Raw genomic sequence first — 26,713 nt, 5'->3', positions numbered from 1 at the left:
TGTACCAAGCACAAGGAACAGTGGCTGAAATTTTCAAGTGCTGCTCTTTGGACATTTATTAATTGTACATCTGTTTCAAGGTGAGTAGGGTTGCTTCTAATAGAATATCAAGAATATGCAACCACATTTTATGCATATTGCTTAGTTTTATAAATTCTACATTTATAGCACTGCCTTGAAGAAGTATTTTTATAACCTTGATGTACAAATTTATGTACCTGCATAGAGCTACTTCATGTTATTAATTCATTTCCAGATTTTAGTGGCTGGTTTCCATTGGATATCAAGCAGAATTCAATGCTGCAAAATCTCATGTCAGTGTTCCAAAATTACAGAATGATTGCTTTCAGCCCTAACTCTCTAGAAACTAGAGAAATGTGTCTTACCTCTGCTGCATTTGATGTCATTTCAGTTTTCCTCCACTGCTGAAGCCTAACATTCATTTGTTCTTTAGCTTTTTTTGGTGCATGGGTAAATAAAGCGGTGTAATATTCAGTAATATGCATTTGTGTACTTGGAAATTGTTAAAGTGTAGTTGTGGTATAAAGTTGTTTGTCAGAGAGAAAACATCTATGCTGGGAAGCAACCGCTCTTTTAATTTCTGAGACAAAATGTCACAACTTCACTAATTCATTTCTTTGCAGGTTTTAAAAGCTCAAGAACTTGATGATTTTTACTTTGTACATGAATTCACGTGTGCTGTGGAATTGGAGTGAAATGGTTAAGGAAACACACTGCATGCCATTGAAAGAGTTCTTGTGACTTTTTTATTGCAGACTAGTTACATTTTCATAGATTCTGGCTTTGCTGGAGATTCCCTTGAGAATGAAGCAATTATTTTCAGCTACCATTTCTCTCTCTGGGTCTGTGACTCTGGGTACCAAACTGCTTGGGCTGTGCTAAGGCAGTGCTGGGGAAGAGAGCCATCTTTGGGTTGTTGATAGAAGTGAGCCAGGAGGAAAAATACATACAGTTAGCACAGACAGAAATAATCCTTTTTTCACAGCTCTACATTTCTCTCTCTACTGAGTGAACTGTTGCCGGCTCAAACTCCTCTGTTCAACAGTCATTTGACCCTGCTCATCCTAGAACTTCATCATCTCTTCTCCAGCACTGAGCCTTGAGACTCCTGTTCCTCAGTCTGGTCTCCAGTCCAGTTAGGCTTGTGTTACATTTCTTATAATCATGATGAGAAAATACTGTGTGAACATTAAGTTTGCCTGAAGGATGACCATTAAAGAATCACCTCCCTGGCCACTGAGGGAATATGCATACTGTCTCATTCAGGGTTAATATAGTGGTGCTTAGGCTCCTCTTGGAAGATCGAAATCCCACAAGAATGCAGTCTGTCTGTGAAGATATTCCAGAGGAAGCAAACCTGTTCTGCTTTCAACATGAAAGACAGCATTATTCTGAATAGCTGAACTTTGTGGTACATTATTCATGGGTTATTAGAACTTCTGCTTCATCAGAAGCTGTTGTTACTTTTTACTACCTTGCTTGTCTTCCAGCAGATATTGAAGAGAAATAAGTGTTTGGTTCACAAAGATTGCCTTGCATTCATTTTAGGGACTCCAAGTGTCTCCAGCTGTCTTTGTGTTTGCTTTAGCAAATCTTCTGGGGCTAATGAGCAATTAGAAATTCATTAAGCCTGGAGAAATACCAGGTCACATTAGATGCCACTATTCCAATCAAGCTGAGCAGCAATTCTGCTGAGTTAAGTGGGCAAATGGACACACCTGACTGCTTGTTTCTGCTGCTTTATGGGCTGTTAAATGTGAGGACTCAAGCCCTCACTGTGGATCCTTTTGGCAGAGAGTCCTTAAATCAGTGGTGTGTGCTCTACACACACAGAAATTCCTGTGAACTGTGACTTCAGGCTAAAAGCAGAATATCCAGCTTGCCTGCTGGAGGATAGCCATGGATCTGGAAGCCTCTCTGCCTCCTTGAGACTCCATTAGAGGAGCCTTCAGTATGCAACAACAGAGTCTTCTAATATTTTGGAATGAACATTTTTAAGAAACTTCTATTTTTTAAAAAAATATTCAACTGGAATAGAGTCTTCTTCCTGAAGGTATTAAAAATAGAAAAGTTATTCACACTGCACATGCAAACTCTTCCGGGTAACTCCTATGACAGGTCTTGGACCAGATCCTGTACCATATACTGTTTCTTTTTCTTTCTGAAAAAATGTAGACTTCAGTCTGTGCAGCTGTTTCAATTGTTTCTTTGTTTCCCACAGTGCCCATTTGAAATACTTTATCTGTGAATAAAGTAGTGAATGACTCAAGTGTGGAAAAGCACTGAACAATAATGGACTCCAAGCAGAACCACTGAATTGTTAAACCTTGGAATCATTAAGAGGAAGGCAGGAAGTAAAAGCAGATTTGCTGTCATTCCTAATATGAACGTGACTTGATTTCAATATCCTTACAATGCTGATAAACAAGCTCACACCCAGGAGCTGCTTACTGGGCAACTTGGTTGTGGTTCCTGTTTCAGAAATAGAATGTACTTCTACCAATTAATATAGAATAGAATAGAAACAGTTTGGACTGATTTTTTCTTTTACAAATAGGACATCAAGGGAGTTTAGAGAATAATCATTTTTTCCGTATTAGACTACCTGCAAAATTACTGGGTTCTGTGTAGACACTTGCAACAGAAGGGGGTTTAAAACCTCAAGTATGTTCTTCTCCATTTGTGACAGTGATCTTGGAACATCATGGACAGACATGCTTAATTCTGTAGAAAGCTTGACCAGTTGTAGTTGCTTCTTACACAAGCAGATGCTTTCTTGTGCACATCATGCTGAAGCAGGGGTTTTAGATCCATAATGCTTCTTCACACTATGTGGAATTACAATCATTTTGTGGAATGTGTTATAAATGTCTTTACTCTTCAATGAGATACATAATTTTATGTAAAAACATATCACTTTTGGGTAATCTGGATGACTAGGCATAAAATGCTATGGAAAAACTCTAGTTCTGGCATAGTCATGAAAATGTTAAGGGCTTCTTGTAGGAATCATTCCCCAGAGGGATGCTCTCACTTCTGTGCTATAATCTACTCAGGTTTCTATAGAAAAACCCACCAAGGTTCAAAGGGCTGTGTTTCACCTGAGCTACCACTGTATGCAGCTTCACACAGTAACTTCCCAGTTTTTTGCCAGTGTTGGGAGAGCAGCCCGTGTGAGATGAGAGGGTATTTCCTGCAGCTGGGCTCTTCTGTCATTGATGTGTCTCAATCTCAGCCTCTGCAGTGTGACCAGGTTGTGTCATTCAACCTGGTCTGTGTAAACCCAAGGAACAAAAACCCAGGTCCTTGGAGGCAAAAATGGGACTGAAACTAATCTGTGCTAATAAAAATGAGTGACAGGCTGAGACTGAAAATTATTTCAAAGACTGAATTCTTGACACACAAAGCCTTGTTGGCAGCTTTAGGTATTAACATATCTGCTACTACAAACCAGGCATTGTCTCTCTATAGGCATCAGATAATCTGACATTGGTCAGAAGCTCAGTCACTGACATGCTGCCACCTAAATATGCTTAGGAGCATCTAAGCAAAACGTGGTGGAATCTGACATTTGCTCATGTGGGTTAAACAGCAACAGGTGTCATCATTCTGTTAGGCTGACAAAGTTCAACTACCATACTGAACAGGCCACAGACCTGACAATCCCTGAAATCAGAGTTTCTAGGCACCACATTTCTGCATTTGGTCACTTACCCACTGTCATTTTGTTTCCAAAATCTGAATAAAATATACCACTCAGTTTGCAAAACGGTTAGTGGAAACAACATGTGTATAAAACTGTCTCTGAATGTTGTGGTGAGTCACATATCAAAGTTGTGTCTCCTCCCTGGTGTCTTGTCCCACTGTATTGCAGAAGCTGTTCTTTCGGCTGGGTCCAGCATTTGGAACATAAGTCAATGGATCGGGTCGAATCAAGTATCTAAAAAAGAAATCACAGCTGTTACTAAACAACATGCTGCAAGCCAGGGCAAGTGCATACAGTTCAAATGTTGAAAAGATCTGAGCAAGACTTAGACTTACATTGAAGGAGCTTGGTTTAGTTCCTGTGGTAGCATTGGTTAGATTTTTTTAGATTTGAAATACAGAGTTAAGAGGAGGATGACAAGTTAACAACATTACAAATGTATGTATTATATATTTATATGTGTATTTTGTGTATTTAAGTATATACATATGTAGTGTAATTAGATGTTTCTTTAAATAGAAATATCTTTTTTTTTTTTTTTTCAGGTCTTGTGACTATTTTTTTATGCGTGTGCTTTAACTTACACTATATCATTCAGCTCCAATCTTGTATCTGGAGAAGGGTTGATCAGGATGTAGGAAAGGGTGTTCTGATGATCATTCATTTCATCTAGAGGACAGGGGAAAAAAAGTACCAAGTAAATTACATTTACAAATTAATTGTGAGAAGCGTTACTTCTGCCATGTTAATTTGATGGAAGTTCATAGAGCTGCAAAAAAGTGTCTGATGTCAAAGTGATTTCAAATAAGTTTAGCAATTTCTTTTCAACTGTACTCTTATTGAAACTACCTGACACTATCAGGTTATCTTTTGAGTTATCAGCTGTAAAAACATCCTGTTTTCTAATGTTTTAAAAATGTTCTTTTTAGAAGATTTCAGTCATAGCAATTTGAATGTAACCCAATTTCAGTGTGATTTACCAATCCATCCTGCACCTTAGGTAAGTTTTTGGTGAGCAGGGACTCCTGTGCTTGGCTGGCATCAAGTTCAAATCATGACCAAGGTTAAATGCAGGTATGTGGCATTCTCATCCATTTCCAGATTTGGTCCATATAAATCTTTTTTCCCCTTTTTCTGTTTATCTAGGAAGCACTTCCCTTTTATCACCTGTGCCAAGGGCTTGAAATATGAAGGCTGTATAAATGGAAAGTGGTATGTCTCTTGGATTTTTAACTGTTCTCCTAATGATGGGTTGAAATGAAGGCTGATAATTTTTATTTTTAAGGTTTCAGCTACACTTTTGTAGCTGCCATTGCAATACCTTTTGTATCATTTTCTCTTGGCACACTCCTTGGGCTGCTGCAGTAAGACTGGTTTTAATCTTATCAGAACAAAGAGGAGAGGCAAAAGGAGAGGCAGTGCTTCTGTATTAAATCCTCTGTAGCTTTTTAGGAAAATGTATAATTCAGAATCAGATAAATGTCATCAGGTAAAGCATTTAACTATCAAGATTTTGCTGCTTTGTAGATGGTATCTTATAGTCTTAAATTTGAGTAATGAAATGAATATTTATTTTTGGCTTTTAATTAGGATTTGAAAAGAAAAGCAGGAATACAACAAAGTTTTATTGTTATTAATATAAATACAAATTAAATTTACAAAACATATTTCTGTTTGATCAAATGTTATTGTGGCCTGTGAAGCCCCTGAATCTTTCTGCAGAGAGTTGCATAGAAACATCTAAGAAAGAAGGCATAGAAATTATTCAGATGTGGTGTGGAATAAAGAGCCTGTATTTACATATCTAGAAATTCATGGTGTTTCTAGAAAATTAGAACCCACAGTCCTGGGGTTTCCACCCAACATGCTACAGGGCCAAGGCCAGAAAAAGGCAACCTAGGCAGCTGTGGTGCATGTGTTAACAAGTGTTATAGAACTCTTGTCTATAGCTTAAAAAACCCCAAAACAATCCTACAAACTAAAAAGCAACCTGACACCAGCCTTGCTGGAGAATGATTTGATGGATAAAAATGGCATCTAAAGACCTAGTGAAACATGCTTTCTAAAAATGACTTTCATATGATAATTTGGCATTATTTTTGAAAATTGTGGGGAAAATGCAATATCCCTCACATATAAACAACTCCCTGCCCTGACATATGACTGAACTTCACAACAGCCCTGTCTTCATCTTTATTTCAAGAGCTTTGTGGAAATATGGTGCAGCTATTCAATGACTGGGGAATGTTTATAAATTCAGCATATACATATCATCTACTAAATATAAATGTGACTGACATGTTACCTTATGAGCCTTCCATCTCAGCACAGGAATGGGTGATAACAGAATGCATTAAAACCACTCCAAGTTACTCTTGGTAAATTTAAAAAAAACCAACAACCCAAACCTGAAGCAACAAAACAAAAAGCACTATCATAAACTTAGTATTTTGGTTTTGGCTCCATCCTTTCTTACAAATAGTTCACCTTGCACCATGCTAATGTTGCTACTGAAGTACTGAATAGTGGTACCATATCCTGCTGGAGAAAGGCCCAGGTGCTTCATCCTGTTCTTCACGAGTTCAGCGAGCTCCTGCCTCTCTGACCTCCTGTAGAGGTTCATTCTCTGCTGGTTGATCTTCTCAGCAGTTTTAGCAGAGTGCCTGGGGGCCCTCCTGCTCAGGCGCCGTGCCCACTGCATGCTCTTCCTGCGCAGCAGCGGGTGGTCGGACTGGTCGCTGGATGTTGAGTTCCGGTGATTACCGCGGCAGCTGAACTGGTCTTTGGTGTCTTTGGTGTCCTCCCACTCCTCCACGCTGATGGAGATTTGAGACTTGAAAGGAAAAGGACAAGAGAGATGAAGGGCTGTATTAGGTGGAAGCAGATGAAGATGTTCTCTCCTCTTTCCGACAGTGCAGTTGGACATGGGGTTTGGCAGCTATGGAGAGGAGGGGATTCAGCTCCTTGTACTTAGCAAGTGTTTCTGAAATGGACACCCTTTACTAGACTTTGGCTTTTCTGGCAAAAAGCTCATTTTTAGTATAAATACTTTTGTCAAGTGCAAAAGCAGGTAAGTGTTATTTTCTGCCCAACTGCCCTGTGATTCTGAAAAGAGCAAATTTAGCCTTCTGATATTGCCCTTCCTGAATCTAGGAATCAGCTCTGAATGACTTTCTTCCTAGTCTGCATATTTTCAGAAATCCAAGTTGTGTAACTCCTTTTTACATGTGTGTTGTGGATTCATTAAGTAATGGTTCAACTTTGGCTGCACTGTTTTCAGTGTTATGACCACAGGTAGAACATGCCTGTTAACTGTGTCTCAAATTCCCAGGTCTTCCTGACCTTCCAGCACACAAGAAATTAGGATGCATAACCTTCAGTGTGATTCAGGGCACCTCTTGTGAAAGCAGTAATTGATTCCTACCATAAAGAATAGTGATATTACTCATGTAGTGACAAATCCCCCCCATAATTAGGAGCCAAAATCTGTTGCTCTGTTGCTGTGTTTTCCTTATGCCACCCAAAGAAGACCAATGATGTGTGCATGTACAAGTACTGAAATAACACAGCTCGATGGACTGTGCATTTCTAACATACAAATGTTCCTAGAGAATATAAGAGGAAACACTTCAAAAGATAACCTTTGTTAAGAGACTTTTTTTTCAATGTGTACTTTAGATGTAATGAATAGTTTAATTTCTAGTTTCAAAACCACTTCCTTAACAATCCTGAGTTCCTCTTGTGCTATTTGAATGTCTTTTATTGACGCTGGAATAGCAGCGTGTCAGTGTGTGTACAGTGTCAGTACAAGCACATTACTAAGTTACTGGTCACAGATTTCAATGTGGTCAGTATTTAAAATAAATACATGAAGTATAAAACAAAGATGATGTAAATGAACAGGCAGAGTTTGTGTGAATCCCCTCAGAAAATGCTGGTAGTGATCAGTGACTAAACTAAATTTAACAGAGGAGCTACTGAATGTCCTTTGCCCACTGACAAGAAATCTGAAAGCAAGATTCTGTTGACCTCATACAACCTGAATACAACCTTTCTGTAAGAGGCTCACCACAGATCTGTGAGGTTTCTGGAGTCCATAAAACAGTATTTGATATGAGTAAGCTGGATACAGTGTGAAAGATACTTGTATTTTTCACTTTTGGACAAACTAGCTTTTATCTGTGTAAAAGAAAAAAGCAACAAACAAACCAAATCAAACAGCAAAACAATCAAACCCCATAATTAAAAAGAACACTACAGATGTTTATCTTGTAGCACTTCAAGTAAAATCACATTTTTAATATTCTAGACTAGGATCTTGTAATAAGCCTCAAGTAAAGACCAGGTAATTTATTTGAGGCTCTTCAGCTTAATCTGCAATAGAAAAAGGATTTCTTTTTTTCTTTTTTTTCTTTTTCTTTTTTTTTTTTTAACCTGATTTTTTTAAGTTTTGTTACTGACTCCGCTGAGGTTAGGGAAGAAGAGAGAACCTGGATCCCTCTGAACAGGAATGCAATTTGATTTTGATGCTTGTTAGACTGTCAGTTTGGGTTTGTGGGTATTTTACAGCAAGGACTAAGGTAGGCAGAGTACATTCCACAGGAAAAGGTGCTACTTTTGGGTAGGAAGGAGCTATTTGATATGAACAAACTGGATATTAACTGAGCCTAGAGGATGGTCTTATTTGGCCTTTCTTCCTGCCATTGGCAGCTTTCCTTGTCAAGCTCTTGACAAAACAAATAACCAGACTTGCTGGCAGCAGCAGTGTAAAGGCAGAGACCAATCATCATCACTACAGGAGGGTAAGTCACTTCTTGAATCAGAGATTAAATGCGTGAGGCCAAGTGAAAGAAGAAGTATTTTGTTTCTGTGAAATTTGTAAATCCTTAGCTTGAAGTTTTGAAACACTGGCATAGGTGAACTGAAAGCATAAAGGAAGGTGATAAAGCTAAATATTTACTTCAGCAATGATGAAGTTTTTATCCTGCCTGTTGAGAAAGCTGTACAGAATGGCCCTTTGCTGTATGCAAGAGGAAGAAATTCAACTTTAAAGACAAGCAAAATCAAAGCCCAAACTCTCTTTCAAAAGCAGCACAGGAAGTGTGTCTGCCAGTGGCAGCTGTTAAACATACAGAAGATAAAACTCCAGTGCAAAGTACTTCTGTGTCCCCCCACCCCGTTTTAACCAGTCTTGCACTTCATTTAAAAACACTATTGTAACTATCATTACTTTGAGGTTTGATAGTTTTCATTGAAATTCATTTTCTTGCTCCGTAGCAGGTAAATCTGTTGCACGAGAAGCATAACTGATGAGATGGTGTCACTCCTGTGCCACACAGTGAAGAAACACTTGCCTTGGAACCCTTGGTTTTGTTTGCTTTTTGTTTTTTTAAAGGCAGGTTCCTGTCTCACATATCCCACTGTGTGCCCTGAAGGGTGTGATTGCTCGCTTGTGCTGCCAGACAGCTGTGACCTACTCAGGCATGATGCTCTAATAGGATGTTTCATGCCCTAAAATCTAAACATTAGGCTGGTCAACACATGGCAGGAATGGGAATGTAGTCACAGACACACCAATGTACATATTTGAGATGATGGTGATTGAGGTATCTGTGCTGGTAACACCAAACACTGATTCACTTCAGATTTTTGCTCCCTTGCCTTGCTGCTCCCTGGGAGCTGTGTTTAAGAGGTGAAATAGTTTGCAGGTGTAGTTTCATCTGTTCCAGTCTGAAGCAGTGCCTTATTTTTTGCCTTACTGCAAGTTCTATACTAACTAAATTTTACTGCTCTGCCCACCAAGAATACTACTTGCATCCAGGGCTCTAGAAATGCTTTTCTGCTTCAAAAGCTGTCTAAACTATTCCTAAGCACAGCCACATTTTCCTTTTGTGACAAACTTGGGGATTTTGCTCCACTAGCATTTAATGTGTGTAAACTTAAGGCTTTCAGCAGATGATCTCTTCACTGTAAGGATGATTTGTTACCTTCAGAACTCAACACAAGCAGGCCCAAAAGGAACCAGAATTCCACAGGGCATCTTTGAAATTCCCAGTCTGTCAGCTTTCAGATTTTAGCAAGCTGTTTGTGTCCAGAACAATGCTGCTTTAAAATCCATTTACTCAAGGATGATCCATTGCCCAGTTCCATTTTCTCTGGAATTTTACTCCCACAATTGAACCAATTTTACAGTTTCTGGCTGGGACTGAGTTACATTTCTTCATAACAGTCTGCATGGGACTGTGTTTTGGATTTGTGATGATAATGTGTTAATAATGGGGATGTTTTCCTTACTGCTGAGTGGTGCTTACACGGAGCCAAGGCATTTTATCCTTCTCATCCACCCCAGCAGCAAATGGGCTGGGGAGGGCACAAGAAGGTGGGAGGGGACACAGCCAGGACACCTGATCCCAAATGCCCAAAGTGTTATCCCTTATCCAGGGTGCTTTGCTCTACAGGAACCGCTGCAGGAAGATGAAGGAATGAGATGCCTGATGGAGCTCTGCTTTCCTGAAGATGGCCAAACACCCCCTGCCCATCAGAAGTGTGAGCAAACTCTTTGCTTTGCTTTGCTTTCACACATAGCTTTTACTTACGTTATCAAACTGCCTTTACCTGAGCCCAAGAGATTTCTCCCTTTCTCCCAGTTTTCTCCCCATCCCACCTTGGGAAAGCAAGCAAGCCAGCAGCTGTGTGAGGCTTGCTTCAAACAGACAGACAATAAGCAAATACTTACTTGTGAAGCCATTTCTCGTGACTGACAAAGGAAGGGGAAAAAGAAAACAAAAGACAGTTTAAACAGAAGTGAATCTAAAGCAAATATGGACTGTTAAACAGGAGCCACAGAAAAGCAGCCATACAGGTAATGAAAAAACATTTGGTATCTCTTTTTTATATTTTTTGAGTGTAGTGGAAATGGTTTGGGTCATAGGTGCAATAGTCATTGAGAGGCAAGCTAGATTCACTTCTTATTTAGTTACTGGGTCACTAAAAACTTGCTTTATTTTCAAAGAAGTTATGAGTATGTGTCAGTGAAGCAAGAGCTTCTCATTTGCATGGTGAAAAAGAGAGTGTATATTAATATGGGCATATTTCATCCTCATGACTCAAGTTACCCATTTTATTACCAGACAGCATCCAGGCATGTGCCATACAAATTTTGTTTCTTATCTCTGTTTAAACTCAAATTGATAATCATGTTGAAGGTTCTCTGAGTTATAAACCTTCAAATTTATGGCAATGAGTTCATAGTCTAAGTAAAAAGAGTGAACTAATTTTCTCTTATTTCCATTTTAAAGATCTTACCCAGTGACATTCTTCTGGCTTAATGTATCGAAAAGCTAAAATGATAACCCATGCTAATATTTCATTAGTGAAATGAGTAAAAAAATCCTTTAACTTCAAAATAAACACTTTGCAGAAAGATTAGGGCTTTCAGCATCTCTGTGTTTGTAGGTCTCTATCCATAAAGGCCACAGATGCAGAGCAAGATGTTGCTCTTTTGTATTCTGGGGAATAGGTAGCTGAGGGGAGATTTCCCTGCCTCTCTCTAGAGGGGAAAAGTTGTACAAATTCTGACTCACTAAACAAGAAATTGCACAAGTATTTGTGTGAAAATACCACTAAAGGTCTGCATTCAGAGACTTCAGCTTAGAAAGACCAACAACTGCATTTTCCTTACTTAATTAAGGAGGAGTGCCATTCTTCCACATTTGTCCGACACCTGACAATTTGAAAATTTAACTAGGAGGTTTCTCCAACTTCCCTTCCTTAATCCTCCACCTGATTTAACTCAAATTCTTTGTGAGATTATTTGTGAAAGTTGATAGGAAGTAATAGCAGAACTCCTTATTCTCTTTTTTTGGACCTCAAGTTAAAGAGCCAGCCCTGAATGTGAGAATAAAGCACTGCCATGAATTTTATCTTATCCTTATTTAATGAATTCTTAAAATCTGGTATGTCCTCTGTTTTGTGGAAGGCTGTGACAGACCTTTTTTCATATTAGCATATGGCTGACTACATTCTTCTCCAAGGAATGATTTTGAATGATTACATTAAGAGATTATTGCAGTGACAGAGTCCACTGGCTAAGCTGTAAAAGCCACCTGCAGAGAAAGTGATGGTCCACAAAGAGATATTCCCATGAACTGGGTAGGATCTTGCACAGCTTTTTTTATCACCCTTTTATAAAACTAACTTCAGCTGAATGTACTTCCTCAGGAGCAAATCTTGCCATTAAGCATTATATGCCTGAATGTTTTCTAATATTTTTCTGAAATATGGAAAAGAAAATATAAATTATCTATCTTGGAAATTAGTTTAAACTATGTCTGAGTATTTCAGAAGAAAGGAGAGACTTGTTGCTCACTGCTGCATTTGAAAGCCATGGTTTAATGAGATGGCAGTACTAATGGTCATGTAAACATGGATAATACATGACAGAAATCAAAGATGCCCAAACAAAAAAGTATGTTACATAGTCAGGAAAAAGTATTTTTGTCATTTTTTATAAACAGAAAGATGGTGTAATGTACACATTTATGTGGCAAACACAGAAATACATATATAAAATACTACCACTGTTCAGCAGCTAAATTTAGAGAGATCCCACAATACTTTGAATGACACTAACTAGAAATGAGCAACAAGAGAATGAATTAGAAGGTCACGTGAGCAGTGAAATGCAACCTGCTTTGAGACACAGTGACACAGTGAAATGCCACCTGTTTTGAGACACAGAGACACATTGTTGGCACAAGGGCCAGAGGGCCTGGTTAAGGGTTTGGTACGAACACTGCTGTTAGTGAGCACAGCGAGGTCAGAGCAGAGCTCACTCCTGAGCTGCTCCTGGTCGTGCCCAGCTGCCCCTTGGCTCCCATCCACCCATTCCCAGGAGGTGAGCACAGGAACCAAAGGCCAGGTGTCCACTGGGTGCACCCTGGGGCTCAGCCTGGGTTAGTGTGACCAGCCAGGTGTCAGCAGAAGCCTCTCTGCAGTCACACCCACAGGAAAGCACGGTGAGTGACCCACCTCAGATGTTGTGAGCTTCTGGGATTCTGTCCTGTAGACTCCAATTGGAATGTCTCCTGTAGAGGAACAAAGCTTCTGATACAGTCTGGCATATGTCCTAATCCACAGGTCCTCTTCTGTGATTTTCATCTGAGAAAATAATAATAGGAGGGAGGACTTTTAACTCTTGAGGGTTTATCACTTGTTCACTATGCAACTCATGAAAAAATTAACAGTAGCTGGTAATTATCCCATTGTAGTGTTGCACCTTTGTACTACAACAAATCTGCAACTTCTATTGAGTTTGTCAGACAGTTTCTTTTGCTTTCTCCCTGTTTAGAAGACATTGTAGTGGAAGCAGTTTGTCATTATGAACTTCTGGTCTTGATTTAAGATTACTTAAAATTTACATGGCAGCCTTCACCCAGTGTCTATTTTTGACTAAAATATAAATGAATAAACTAAATATTGTCAGCAGTAAGAAACTGGTGTGGACAGACTGGAGTGCATGAGTATTTTGAATTTGAATTTTGTCCACCAGACTGCAGGCCGAATATGTGGGGAGGAAGTAGTACACTAAGCATAAGTGGCATAAGAAGTTTTACATGAAGCTCACTTACTTCATTACTAGTTTTATTTTGAGATTTACGAGTTCCTTTTTAGAGATTCAATTGTACTTTCAAGTGTTCTTACATTCACTGTAATGAAGCTTAATGATTGGCCAAGAAATACATCATTTATATTTAAACAACTTTTTTAAACCATCATTGATACCTTCCTGCCATTCTTTTTATAGATGGCCACAAAGCTATTTGTAAATAACTCAACTTGTAGTGATCTTTTTGCTACCCAGAGTATAATGGGTGTAGGAGGAAGCAGAAAGGTGGGGTTTGTTTTAGTAAAAATTACTTCCATTGTGTTTTTATGTGTGTATACACACAGTTAAATTACATTGGGGAATATTGACGTATGTAATAACAATATGAGTTTAGAACTCCAACTCCTCCAGTCATTTAATACATGTGATCTTGATGTAAAAACTACTCATGACCTTTATTGCCCGTAGGAATAAGGATTAGGAGATAGTCCTGGTCAGGCTGCACAATACAGGTAGTGCTTCCTGTCTTTTATATACTTAATTTTTACACTGGTTGCTGAACTGCCACAGCTATTTCATATAAAATGCACTATTCCTGTGTATTCCTGACTTTCCAGTTTTCTGCTGTAGCATGCATTGTGTTTTCTCGGGGAGATGTTTTTGCTATGGAACTAAAAATGGGTATGTTTTTTGTTTAATTTCCTCATCTCCCTAATGAAAAAGGAAACAGATGGCCTTCCTTGAACTTTCACAAAAGGAAATGCCATACAAAGAAAGTTGAAGTATTTTGCAGACAGTACAGAATCTTCTCTGGCACTCTGTACTGATTGGGTTTTTTTAATAACTTACAGAACAAAGAAACCCAGATCCTGGTGTGGTGTCAAGTCCCAGCAGAAGTCTTGTGATTGAAATCATATAATCTTTCACAAATGACTGCAAGATATTTTAACAGGAGAGACAGAAAAGAAAGAAAAAAAGGTTTAATGAACAAAGGAGTAGTCAACCATTAGCACTATGTATGACTTTCAAAGAAATTATACATCTGTGCTTACAGTCCATCTCTTTAAGTATCTTAATCACTGCAGGAATACCTATCCCTTTCTTTTGGCGGAATTTACTTATATAAAGGAAGTTTGCCTAAATTGGCTCTGCATGGGCATGCAATGAATGTACAAGATTCAGCAGACTAAGGCATAACAAGGCACAGGAAAAGCAAAGATGGATGTGTCAGTGGAGTGAGGTGTTAGCCTTATGAGGTGTGAAATGATAATGAACTCTTGTGTGCAAAAGAAACACTGGCAGATGTTAGATGGCTCTGCAGTCCTCAGTGGGTCCCTCTGAGGTGACAATGCTATTATTTTATTCAAATGAGTAATCTGAAGGGTTTTTGATGGTTGATATGCCTTGCTGCTCTGCTAAACAGTGTGTTGCTCTTGGTTAAAAGGTAGAAATTAAGTTTAGTGTAGGAGTGTAGACTAAGACCAGGAACGGATATTAGAGCAGCTAAAAATCACAAATATTTCTCCTGCTGAGTTGGGCTGCTGGAATGAGAGGCCATGGGGGTGCTCCCCTAGCTGTGGCTGAGCTGTTCTTTGCCACCTGTACTGAGGTGTAGCAGGGCAGCATTGCAGTCCTTGGAACGCAGCACACACCGCAGCTCTGCTGGCTTCATGCAAATGCAGAGCTAACCAAGAAAGAGGTTTTCACAAAGAAATACCTGACCTATTTCATCTGATACAGAGTGATTCAACTATTTTAATTTTTGTACTAGTAGTCTCCCAGTTGTGATGGGCTAAATGCCAAGGAGCATCTCAAATAAAATTTGTTTGCAAATTAAACATATTTGTTACCTTGGTGGCATCATTTCTGCCATGGAATTTTCATTAGATTAACAAGTTTATTCACCAGAATAAAAAGACAGAAAATGGGACTATGGAAAAGAAAAAAGAGCTGCTGTTAAAGGATTTCTAACTTGGACTAAGAAAGATAATTCTAGAAAAATTACAGTTCACCTATGAGCAGTAGCAGTTCAAAGGAAGGACAGGTGGAATTAAAGTGACAAGGAACATGTGAGGCTTTTTGTTTTAAACAATTTCTGGTAAATGTTGTTTCTGTCAAGTCATTGCATGATTATTCATGTCTAGGAGCAATATAAAATACTGAAGTCACTTATGTGCTGGCAGGAGCTGTTGATGATTAACAGATCTGTTTCTATACATATATCTTTGGTATTTTTACTGTATTTACTATATTATTTACTATATTTTACTATATTTCTTTTTTAATATTGTGGTATGTGATACTGATATTCTGGGGCATGATTATGAAGATGTTTTATATGCAAATACATTTATTTCTAGAACTTTAAAATATGTATGCCCATATACCTGACTGGTTTATATATTAATGGCTTCTTGAGAAAAGTTTAGCTCCAAGAATTTTTCTATTTATGTTGGATTTGCCTTCAGGAAATTGATTTGGAAGTAGAATTGCAATGAAAGAGCACCTTTCATGCACCAAATGACCAAGTAAATTCATCTCCCTGCAAAGATGTTTTCCACCAGAGTGCTAAAGCTCCACAGGCTATTCCCAGGTACAGGCAAGGCAGGAGGCTGCTCAGGTGAGCAGATGATGTGGGCCATGGTGGTGTTCCTGCTTATGTTGTGTGCCTTGATCCTTGCAGGGTGGTGCTGGGGACTGCTCCTTGGGCAACCTGGTGTGTCAGAGTGTGCAGAAACGTGGCACTGCTGAAGAGTGAGCAATATTGGCCTATTTTCCACCCTGAAACTAGCAACTACTGCCTCCATTTGCCCTGACTGTATTTTCTGATATTTTTTCTTCATCTCTCTGAAGCTGTGCTCTTCCCTGAGTCTTGCTGTCATCACTACTTCCTGGATTCTGAGCCACAAGGTTGAACTGCTGCCTTCTCTTCCCCCAGTGTCTCTTTGTAACCACTGAATGCACTCCTTGCAAGGGCAAGCATGGCTTACTTTACAGTGTAATGACAGGGCCTCTGCAGGTCTAGTCAACATGAGTACGAGGAGAGGACACTATGCAGTAATTGAGGCCTTTATCAGCAAATGCAGGAGACTAATAAATTACATATTAAAATAATTCTGTTCCTTCTGTTAGGGACACATGTGGATGTGTGGGATTAGGCACTGTGTTTTTTATTGCAGAGTACAAGCATTATTATTCTATATAATCTGTAATTCATGTGGGCCTTATTGAAGCTATTTGACTGTGGAGAGATACATTAACAGCATCAAATTATCTAACATCAGATTTTGTGCAGTCACAGGGTGATTTTGGGATTGATATCTGAACTAACACATCAAGCATGCTCCATTGTCTTTTGCCACTGATTGCTTCCAGTATAGACACACTTTAATGGATCCTATGGCAGAAAATAGGGTCATCTAGCAATTAAGCACAATAAAATGGATGGCAATACTTGAGTTAAGTCACATTACTGTTCACAGTACCTGATAAAGCAGTGTGTCCAACATGCTGATGCTGAAAACCCTGCCAGCAGCAAAGGGCAGTCGAAACATAAATGCCAGATTAGATCCCTTCTCCCGCTCTTTCTGTTAAGGAATTAAAACACAGAAAACATTTTTAATGCTGGTTTTGGAAGGACTGTAACAAAAACATGAAATAGATATTATCCTGAAGGAAGTGAAAAGTGAAAGCCCTTTACTCTCAACATAGTTTCTTCCTACAAGTATGCAGCATCTTTGTCCAATAGGTGCAGTTTTTCAGGCTGAAAGACATTGATCAATGTGTATGTTGTTTCTGTCATCACATCTCAAACTGCATGGGCATATTCCACCCAATCAGTTTTAAAAAGATGGAGGGATATCAAGTGTGCTTAGCTCTTGTTAACCTGCTCCAATTCCTTGGTGCTGACAGTGGACTGTCATCCTGGTCCAGGAAGTCTTCCAGGAACAGGAAACATGAACAGAGTCTGGTACAAAAGGGAAGAAGTGGCTCAGGGGTCAATCAGTGCCTTGGTGCTGCTGGCCACACTCCTGGTACTGACCAGGATGCCATTTGCTGGTGTTGATACGGAGCAACTTCCTAAAAACCTGTCAGTTCAACAGTCAAATTTGTGTGCTAATTGCTTGAACAATTTTAGAATTTATGTAAATTGTTAGAGATCTATGTAAAGTAAGACACCGATAATAAGAGATATCAATCTCTTTTTATAACTCATATGTCATTATTGTTTTTTATTACTTCATGTTAATTCAAATCTGCTTAGTATATTAATTATATTAAAGAAAAAAAAATGGAGACAGGAAATAGAAGGCCCTGTCCTGAAGGTTAAAAAAGCAGCCTGGCTGTGTGTAAATCACTGCAAATATGCTGGGCCATCCCAGATAGATTTCTGCTCATCTAACATCTGTGTGCTTATCCCTGTGGAAGATACAAAATCACAGGATTGGGTTTGATTAAAAGATATATGAACTTGTACTTATTTCAAAATTATCACTTACAGCTTTAGAATTTTTATCAATAACACCTGCAATATTTACTTGGAAAAAAAACCATAGCAAACTTAAGTCTGAATCCTATCCAAAACACTACAAACCCTTTCTTTCAAGAAAGAGGGAGCGGCTATCTCATTTTTTTCCTTATGCAAGACAAATGGAGAACACAGATGCAAGTTTAGAGTGTGGGTGTTTTATTTTTCTTTTTCTCTGTTCTGTAAAGGCCACTGCTTTCTCCTTTGTGAGTGCTGAGTTTACTGTCAGATTTATTTATTTCTAAAATGAGAAAAGTTGCAGCTGCAACAGCAGATGGACATCTGATTTGTGTATCTGTCTTCTGCAGCCCATTAGGTTGAAAAGCCAATTTTGCAAGTGTGTTTCACTGCTACCTCAAGGCAACTTGCCTGACATTCTCAGTCTTTCTGAAAATGAGGCACTTAATGCAGAAATAACAAGCAACTGTATGTTTGACTGCTTTAGGTAATTTTTACTGGAGTTTTTAATTGCCTTTCATTTTGCATGAGGGAGTTCTGAAACATCAAATGAACTACAGCACCACCTGTGAAGTTCTCCCTGCAAATGTTAAGATGAAGTGACTGGGAAATATTAACAGCAGGCAACTGCAAGAGCAATGAAGAAAATATTCTTCCTTTAAGATAATTTATCTACCTCTGTTTCAGCAGAGCATAGTTTGGGTAGGAAGTTCATTAAATGTTCAGCTTCCAACCTATCTTCACAACTTTTGCACAATAAATTAATAAGATAGTCAAGAAGTTAAAATATTTTCAAATATTTTCAAATATTTGCTTGAAAAATTAAGGAGCCTATGTAAAGAAAAAGAAGAGCTGAGATAAAAATCCTGGTTTCACTGCATTGAAGTAGACAGCCCACAGAGAATTGAACACTGTCACAGTGATATTATTTGACTCTCACAAACTCAAGAATACGGTGAGTAGGTCAGATCACTGGGGAAGATTTGTGAGAAAGAGGATTGTCCTTGAGTTTTGAGAATTAAACAGATGCACAATATTACTTCCTATTCTCCACCTCTTTTAAGTAACAGTATTTTGAACAAGCAGATTAAATTTATCTCCATAGAGTCACATTTCCACAATTTGAAAATGTCAAATATATATATATATATATATATAGAATATGAAGGTTTTAGCTAACATTTAAGTAGTGTTGCTGTCCCTCTCATCATTCTGACAGAGAACAAATACTGTTCTCAAACTGTCCCATTAATGCCAATATCTCCCACAGATACACAGAAATGTGTATAGAAGACACAATTATAGCACCTTTAAAATGAAGAGGAATTAAAAAATACATCATAATAAAAGCTGTATGTTTTAAGCATTTAGTCAGTTAAAAGATGTTCCATGTTAATTGTCCATGTCAGCCTCTTGGACAACTACATTAGCTCTAAATATTTAATTATCCAAAAATATTTCATTTTCCTTGAGCAAATTCCACCAGAGAGTCACTTGATTATTATTATATTGTAAGATGATTAAATCAAAACAAACTTTATTCTTAAATGAGGGCAGATTTTTGAAAAAAACATTGTCTTTTATGGTAGCTCTACAACCATAAGTCATTTCACTGTTTCCACTTGTTTTGAAATCTTTGTTATAAAATCAGAAAAAGTAATAAAAATATAACATTTAAACTGAGAGTGGGGGGAGGCAAATCTCCTTACCTTTTCCAATTTGGACAGAGCAAGAGAATAGCAGTCTTTGGCTCTGAACTGCATGAATCTCATGTTGGCTGGATGAGTTAGCTCTGTGATAATGCTCAGGCTGGAGAACAACCTGCATTTTAAAAGAAGGTCATGGTTATACTTCTATTTATAACAGTTCACAAATGTAAGGCTCTACACAAAGCTGCAGCTTGTGCTCATGTCTGTGTTTTAAATGAAGTCCCTGAACCTGTGGTGGGTCTGGGCCCAGTGAAATGCTGGTCCAACAGCAGAAGAAACTACAACACATTCTCTGTAGAATTCACCAAGAAGCACATACTGAGCTCACAAAATACTTAAATGCTAGAAAAAACAACTTGAGGATTTCTTTAATGATTGGTATAATATCAAAAATCTGTAGGAAACAACAAAAAATGCAGAAGTTTAAAGCTTGTACTTAGTACCTGGTTGCATGTAAAGTATGACTGATTTATGTACCCTTTCCAGTTGGTTTTTCTTTCTTGAGGTCTGTTTGTATGCTGTGACTACAGTCTGAGCAATATAGATGAAAAGTGACACTTGTGGGAGTTGCTGAGAAAATGTATGTTTATGTATACTTATGTTCTCACTTTGAAATATTTACATATACAAAATATTTATAACTTAACACCAATTCAGGCTTCCAGTTACTAAAAGCAGTGAAGAAAACTCTACTGTGAACTGGCTGAATTACACAGATTTTCAAGCAGCAGACTCAAGAGCCCCTCCCCAGCACTCAGGGCTCCAAGAAACAGAAAGAAAATCATAGTTTACACTATTTAAATACAAAACAAGTTGGAATATAAGACATATTATTTAAACCTTTCCTCTACAGATTGTGTCAGAAAATGAGATGTACATTTGTAGCCTCTTTTGCTGACCCTGGGGCTACTTATCTACACTTGGCAGCTAATTACATCATTGATGTGGTTTCTGTCTCACCTTCCATGGAAGCAGCATTTGGTAAGTTAGTGTCAAATGGAATTCAATGCACCCTTTTGCAAGTCTTGTCCTTTTCCCTCACTTTTGCAGGGAGAAACATCACTGAAATGGCAATTCAAGCAGAGCCTAAATGTGGGGAAGGTAAATCCAGACTGTCTGCCACTATGTGTTAATCCCTCATTGTATCTGAAAACTAACACTACAGAATTCAGAATTAGGAGTAACAGGAAATTAAAAGCTGATCTCATGATAAAATATACACAGGAGGGAAAAAATGCAGGATGCTATGTTTCTCTTAAAGATGGTTTAGTTTATCACCAAGACATGAAAATCGATTTATATTAGGAAATCAGTTTCAAAATTAGTATTGGTAAAATATTTTACTTAAGAGTGCCTTTTAGCTGAATTAGGGGAAATTGCTCTCCAGGAAGTCAGGGACAGATTGCATCTTGCCCTGGGTGTAAGGCACACTGCCTGCCAGCTTTTAGCACTGGAACAGGCTCCTTCTGGGCAAAGATCCCTCTCCTCTACCCCATTCTAGTAAGAAAGGACTGGATGGGGAAGAGAAAGCTCCCAGCAGCCTGATGGGAGGCATGGCTTGCTGTTGAACTCGTATTTGGAAATGAGACAAGCAAGAGAGACATGTAGTTCTTTCCCAAACCCCAGTGACAAACCCCGAAAATAATGCCATGCCATCATTGCACCTCATCTGGTTTACCTCTGCATTGGTGATGACAGCTAGATACCAGCCAAAACACTGACCTGTTATGTGTACTGCTGGCAGTAGGCTTCTTGGAGGATTTGAAACACAGCCTTGAAGAGGTTAACTAATAAAACTTTATATTGGTACAAACCTACTGCCTGGGGAAATGTGCTGTTTTTCTGAGGTGGGCTCGCATTTGTCTACAGGGATTCAGTGTCTGGCTTCCTGTTTAATTTTAAAAAGTGAAAAGCATCTTAAGGTGTAGTCCAAGACTATTAATTTTTCCTTTTATTTTTAAGCTGTGAAGTTAAGTTTGCCCATTTGAGTCACACGTCTGTACTCCAAATCAGTGCTGTGTCACAGTTTTAATTGGGATGGCACAGCTTGTAGCCCTAAAAGTGCTAATAACCCTGTCCTTATAAACAATGCCTCTGCCTTCCAGGGTGGGGAGCACACTCTCCTGGCAAAGCAGGGTTGCTAATTTATGTAAATCCGGGAATAACGACACAACTGGTGTGTGAGAACTGCCAGCCCGGGCTGAAGAGCCTGGGTTCCTGCAGCTCTCTGACATGGCTTTTTCAGGCCTGAGTAACTCACACCAGAGCTGTTTAGATCAGCCTCTACCCTCGGAATGTTTTTTACCTGATGAGACCAAAGTGGAACCTTTGTCACTGCTGTGGTATCATTGAAAACACCATATTAAATCCAGGGGTTTAAAATCCCCCTTTAGCACTACGGATGGGGTCAAGTGCTCTTGCTCTCTACCATGTCCAGTCTTTTCTTCATTACTTTCTGATATTATTAGTTTTCCATAAGTAATACAAAAGATTTTGATGTGTTTTTAAAGGTCCTTTAGAAAACTACTTAATTTAGTGCAATGAATGTAGTTTACTCTGTAGAACAGGCGAATGCCACTACTTTATGCCTCCTCCCAAAGCTTACTTATTTCTACAACTTTAACATAATATAAAAATGCAGTGAAATCATTATCTATGTTCTAGGGAAAAAAAAAGAAAACTAATTTCTACAATACACTATTTGTGAAAGTTTACAAAGTTTTATGAAAAGGTGTTGTTAAGTCCTAAACCAAAGTACTTATTTTAATTTACTTTGATTGTAAATATGCAGTATTAAAACAATACTGACCCAGACATAGAGTTTGTACACGAGTTAAAGCTGCCATCTAGTTGCAAACAATGTGCAAGACAACTGAAGGAGTGTACAGTAACATCTAATGGCATACCAATTGTATGTAATTTCTCTTTTACAAAGTAGAACACAACTAGGGGAAAAACAATTTTATAAATTTACTTTTGGTACAACTCCTTTTTCCATCTGGAGGTAAATTGTATTTCTGAAAAACTGATATATGTGAAAAACCTCAGCGAGTGCCCTAGCACTGTGGTTAGGAGTAGATCTGAGTGATGCACAGATAAAGTTCAATTATAGCTTCAACCCAAATTTCACAGGTGTGAGTATGAATCACACACCTGTGCAAGTATCAGGTATCAATTCAGAAACTGAAATGTTAGAAAAAGACAGAATTAACGTTTCTTGTGCAATGCAGCTTTTGCTTCCTTTGAGCACACGCAGAAATGCAAAGAGCATTTAACTGCATTCTCACAGAGCTGCATTTACAAAAATTTTCAAAAAAAAGCTCCATTGTAGTTTAATGACCTCAGGTTTCTAAACTACTGGATTCAAACCACTTTTACTATGCATCTCTCTCTGGTCTTTTGAGGAAGGTTTGACACAGAAAACAGGTAATTGCAATAAAAGCAACATTGAATCATACTCAATTTCCTTCCAGGTCTTATTAGAATGAACACCAGGAAGTGCTAGGCTTAAGCCCCAAATGAGGGAGACATTCCATAGCTGACTGTGTAGTGTGTTTTGTTTTGTGTGAGATTTTTTTGGGTGTTTTTATTAAGAAAATAATATTTTTCACAGCTCAAAGTGACACGTTTTCTTCAAACTCACTGAACCAAGATATTGAACACAAAGGCTTTAATGAGGAGAGTTCTCACAAGGAACAGCAAATCTCATTTTCATCACAGCCTCCTCAGCCTCTTTACACTCTCATATTACACTCTCATGACTCTTGCCATGTCGGTGTCATATGTAATGTTGTATATATGTGTCTAAAAACCTAACTTTTGTGCAAAACTAGATATTCAAAATCTGAACACTTACTACTAACTTCACAGTGATACAGTGCTTAACTTTCAGCATTGGAGGGATTTGCTTTTCATATGGGCTTTGGCATCATTGTGATTTTTCTTTTCTCTACTATCTTTCGTCCTAAGCCTTCAAGAATAACTTTTATTTTCCTTCCTGTAAACCTGACAGCTAACTTGTAAAATTATTATCTGGTTTTGGGATGCAAAGCATTTCATCTGAGCTTTCAGGAGAATACCTCAGGATTCTAAGTGAATTGCTAAGCAGGGTGGAAAAAAGTTTCCCATGTAAAACACAAATTCATGCAAGGGAAAACTTAAGTATAATAAAATAAGAATAAGTTCTTGTGCCTCTTGGCACAAGAGGCATCAAGTATTTCACAATTAATGAGGATGTGTAGATAGATTGCAAAAATGCTTTACCTGAAGAGGGTCTGAACATTCACAATAGTCTTGGCATCTGCCATGTAGTCTTCCTCAGCACTCATCGTGCTTTCCTTGTCCACCACCACCATATTAGCTGCAAAGGTGACCCCACACCTCAATAAGTCATCTAGGCTTTTGTGAAGAGAAAGAGGGAGAAAGAAACAAGCAACTTAAATATGGCACACCTGGAAGATTAGCCATGGGTTGGCATCTGCAGATCAACTACGTAACTTCTAATATAATCAAGGATAACATCTCAATTAACTGGTAGAAAAGAATATAGAATCTATTTCAGTAGGTTGTTACAGTCCCTCTCTTTTGTTAATGATAATTTTTTTTTTTTTTTTTTTTTTAATAAGCCTTTAACAGTTACTTGGGAACACTATGGCCTTATCCACTGCAACAACTTGCTCCATTGCAGTTATATCTGCCAACAGAAAAAGCCAAATAAATGCTCCTGGTTGCTTGTTCCCACAGTTTTATTTTGGTTTCAAAATGTTAATAAATTAGCTGTGTTCTAGGAGTGTTCTCTTTTAGGAGCAGCTGCAGAGCAGCAGAACTTTGTGCACAGCTGGACAATATTTGTGTGAAGCCCAACCACAGAAAACACTCACAGACAGCTGAGTTACAGGTCTCATCATGCCTTGTAGCTTTGTCTCCAAAATGAAGCATGTTTCAGCTGTTTTAACAACATTTTCCACAGATCCTAAGCACCTTTTGGCAAGTGTGGTGGGTTTTTTTAACAATTTATTTTGGAAGAATTTATACCATTATTTTTGAAACTGTGCGATATCACTGATGGTTGACTACAACAAAAGAAAAACTGATTTTATGTAATCTATGAACAACTGCAGGGCATAAGTAGAAGTCCAAACTTTTTTTCAGAGTAATTTGTATTTCTGCTTTTTCAGACTTTCAGTTGATCCCTGAAAATAGCAGCATATTCTGAAATACCCAGATTTTCTGCATTTCAGTGTTTCATAAGCTCAACAGCTATTCTTATTTTAGCAGTTACATGTGGCTGGCTTGTGGAGAATTTGAAAAATGCTAATGTGGAAGTATTACAATTCTAGTTCTCAGGTACCTCTAGCTAAAGTTTTCTCAAGACTGACTAGATTTCTACACAATTGTGAAATCCGTTCAGTTACAGATCTCAAATCCTACCCAAGGACTGGGGGACTGGTACCTACTACCTGACATATTTTTACAAAGTGTATCTCTGCTATGAATTTTGGTAAATCTGGGTTTTTTTTGTGAGCCATCTACTTCTAACAAAAAAAGAATGGAAAAGGAAAGTCATTCCTTTTTCTCTTTGAGATGATGATACTTCATTGCTGAGGAACAAATGATAAATATTTTAGATACTTATAGATAGTAGGTGGCACTTTGAGAATGTATGTTATACTCCTTAAATAAGAAAGGAAAATGTGCATATTTTACAATGTATTTCTTATCTATAGATGATCAGATCTATTAGTTGTACGAGATTTAAAAACATGGTGAGGAAAACACAAGGAATACGTAGGAACTATATTTTTAGAAGTACTCTTATTAATGATAACAGATGTCAAAAAAACCCTCTACAAACTATAGTTGCTTATTGCACCAGGAATTAAAGTGATTTTTGCATCAGAAAAAATGCAGAAGTTCATGCTGGTATTACTGTGAACTTCTGAATTCTGAATAATCACTTATTCCAAAGACTACATGCTTCATTTTTTTTAAAAAATGCATTTAATTCTGAAAGAACCAAAAAACACCATTAGGGAGGGATTTGGCAATTTCCATTTTGAAATAAACTCAGTAAATTTAAACAAAGTCCAGTTTTCTACATTAGTAAAACAGGGTAACATCTGAGTTATTAATTACTTTGAATACTTTGAGTACTCCTTCTTGTGTATACATTTTGATGCCAGTTGGTTTTTTTCTTTTTCCTTTTATATTACCTCCTTACTAAAATTATCTCACGTTTCATTTCCAGATTGGGAAAAAGGCAACAATTTAATTATTCTGCCATTATGAGTTCTTTTTATAATTATTTTGTAACTAAGAGTTAAGAAAGTAGTAGATATTAATAACCTGTGATACTTTCTTGCTCTATAGGAAAGAAATGTGAAGTAAACAACATTTCTATGGGCTCTTTGTGACCCTCACGAGAACTCAGTATCACCAAGGTAAATCTGTAACTGTATCACTATTGTAAGCAGGAAATAAGTTTTTTTATTTCTACAGGGGGAAATTAATATTATGGGCTTGTAGCCCCAATTCAGTATGCCCCAATTCAAATTTACAATCTACACTGAGGAGTTTACTAAAATATTCATGAGTCCTTGCTCTTCTCTCTTTTCTGCCCAATTTTCACATTAAAGTTCTGTTGCTAAACCTATATCCATAAACATATTAGCAGAGGTGAAGACAGAAATGTAGGAGTAAGTGATAATTTAAGTAGTGGAAGATGAAGACTTTTGGACACATTCAAGACTGTTTACGTTCTGTAGCTATCTTTACAAAACCTGAGTCAATGAATGCCAACAAATTTTAACTCAATATAGACTGATACTAGAATCAGGGCCGTTCATTTGTAGAAACATATGAACTCACCTAAATAAGTGTTAATATTATGTTTTTGAACATATTAACTTGTGCTCCCTGCCATGCTTTTCCCTAATGAGCTCCTATATAAATCAGAAATTTGAAATCCCAAAGTACAGCACACAGACACAGACTATGCATGCAGAAAGCCCATCTCCAACTACAACACACACACCAGAACATGCAATGACGAGACACACCAAACCACTGAGACTACAAAGGTAAGTTTGCTGACAGTTATTTCACCTACTTGTCGATAGAGCCCACCATGTAGTAAACCATTGGAAACCAACAGATTGCATCCAGAAAATGCATATCTGGCCTAA

General features: G+C 38.0%; 1 protein-coding gene across 7 annotated transcripts in view; it reads right to left on the bottom strand.

Annotated features, from left to right (window-relative positions):
• Positions 1-748: 748 nt before the first annotated feature.
• KCNT2 (potassium sodium-activated channel subfamily T member 2) overlaps positions 749-26,713 on the bottom strand; it is a 114,452-nt gene continuing 88,487 nt past the window's right edge. For 3 of the 7 annotated variants that reach the window (XM_038143769.1, XM_038143772.1, XM_038143767.1), the window contains 10 exons: positions 26,638-26,709; positions 23,793-23,927; positions 19,530-19,641; positions 16,820-16,921; positions 14,184-14,267; positions 12,758-12,886; positions 10,464-10,484; positions 6,260-6,560; positions 4,312-4,396; positions 749-3,961 (listed from right to left, as the gene is read on the bottom strand). In XM_038143769.1, the coding sequence (XP_037999697.1) occupies positions 3,850-3,961; positions 4,312-4,396; positions 6,260-6,560; positions 10,464-10,484; positions 12,758-12,886; positions 14,184-14,267; positions 16,820-16,921; positions 19,530-19,641; positions 23,793-23,927; positions 26,638-26,709 (1,153 nt within the window). In that variant the 3' untranslated portion in view covers positions 749-3,849. The remainder of the gene's footprint in view (positions 3,962-4,311; positions 4,397-6,259; positions 6,561-10,463; positions 10,485-12,757; positions 12,887-14,183; positions 14,268-16,819; positions 16,922-19,529; positions 19,642-23,792; positions 23,928-26,637; positions 26,710-26,713) is intronic. The other 4 variants (XM_038143773.1, XM_038143768.1, XM_038143771.1 and 1 more) reach the window with 3 other exon arrangements.

Source organism: Motacilla alba, chromosome 8 (assembly GCF_015832195.1).
Source record: "Motacilla alba alba isolate MOTALB_02 chromosome 8, Motacilla_alba_V1.0_pri, whole genome shotgun sequence".
NCBI classification, from domain to species: Eukaryota; Metazoa; Chordata; class Aves; order Passeriformes; family Motacillidae; genus Motacilla; species Motacilla alba.
This window is presented reverse-complemented; position numbering and strand designations above follow the sequence as displayed.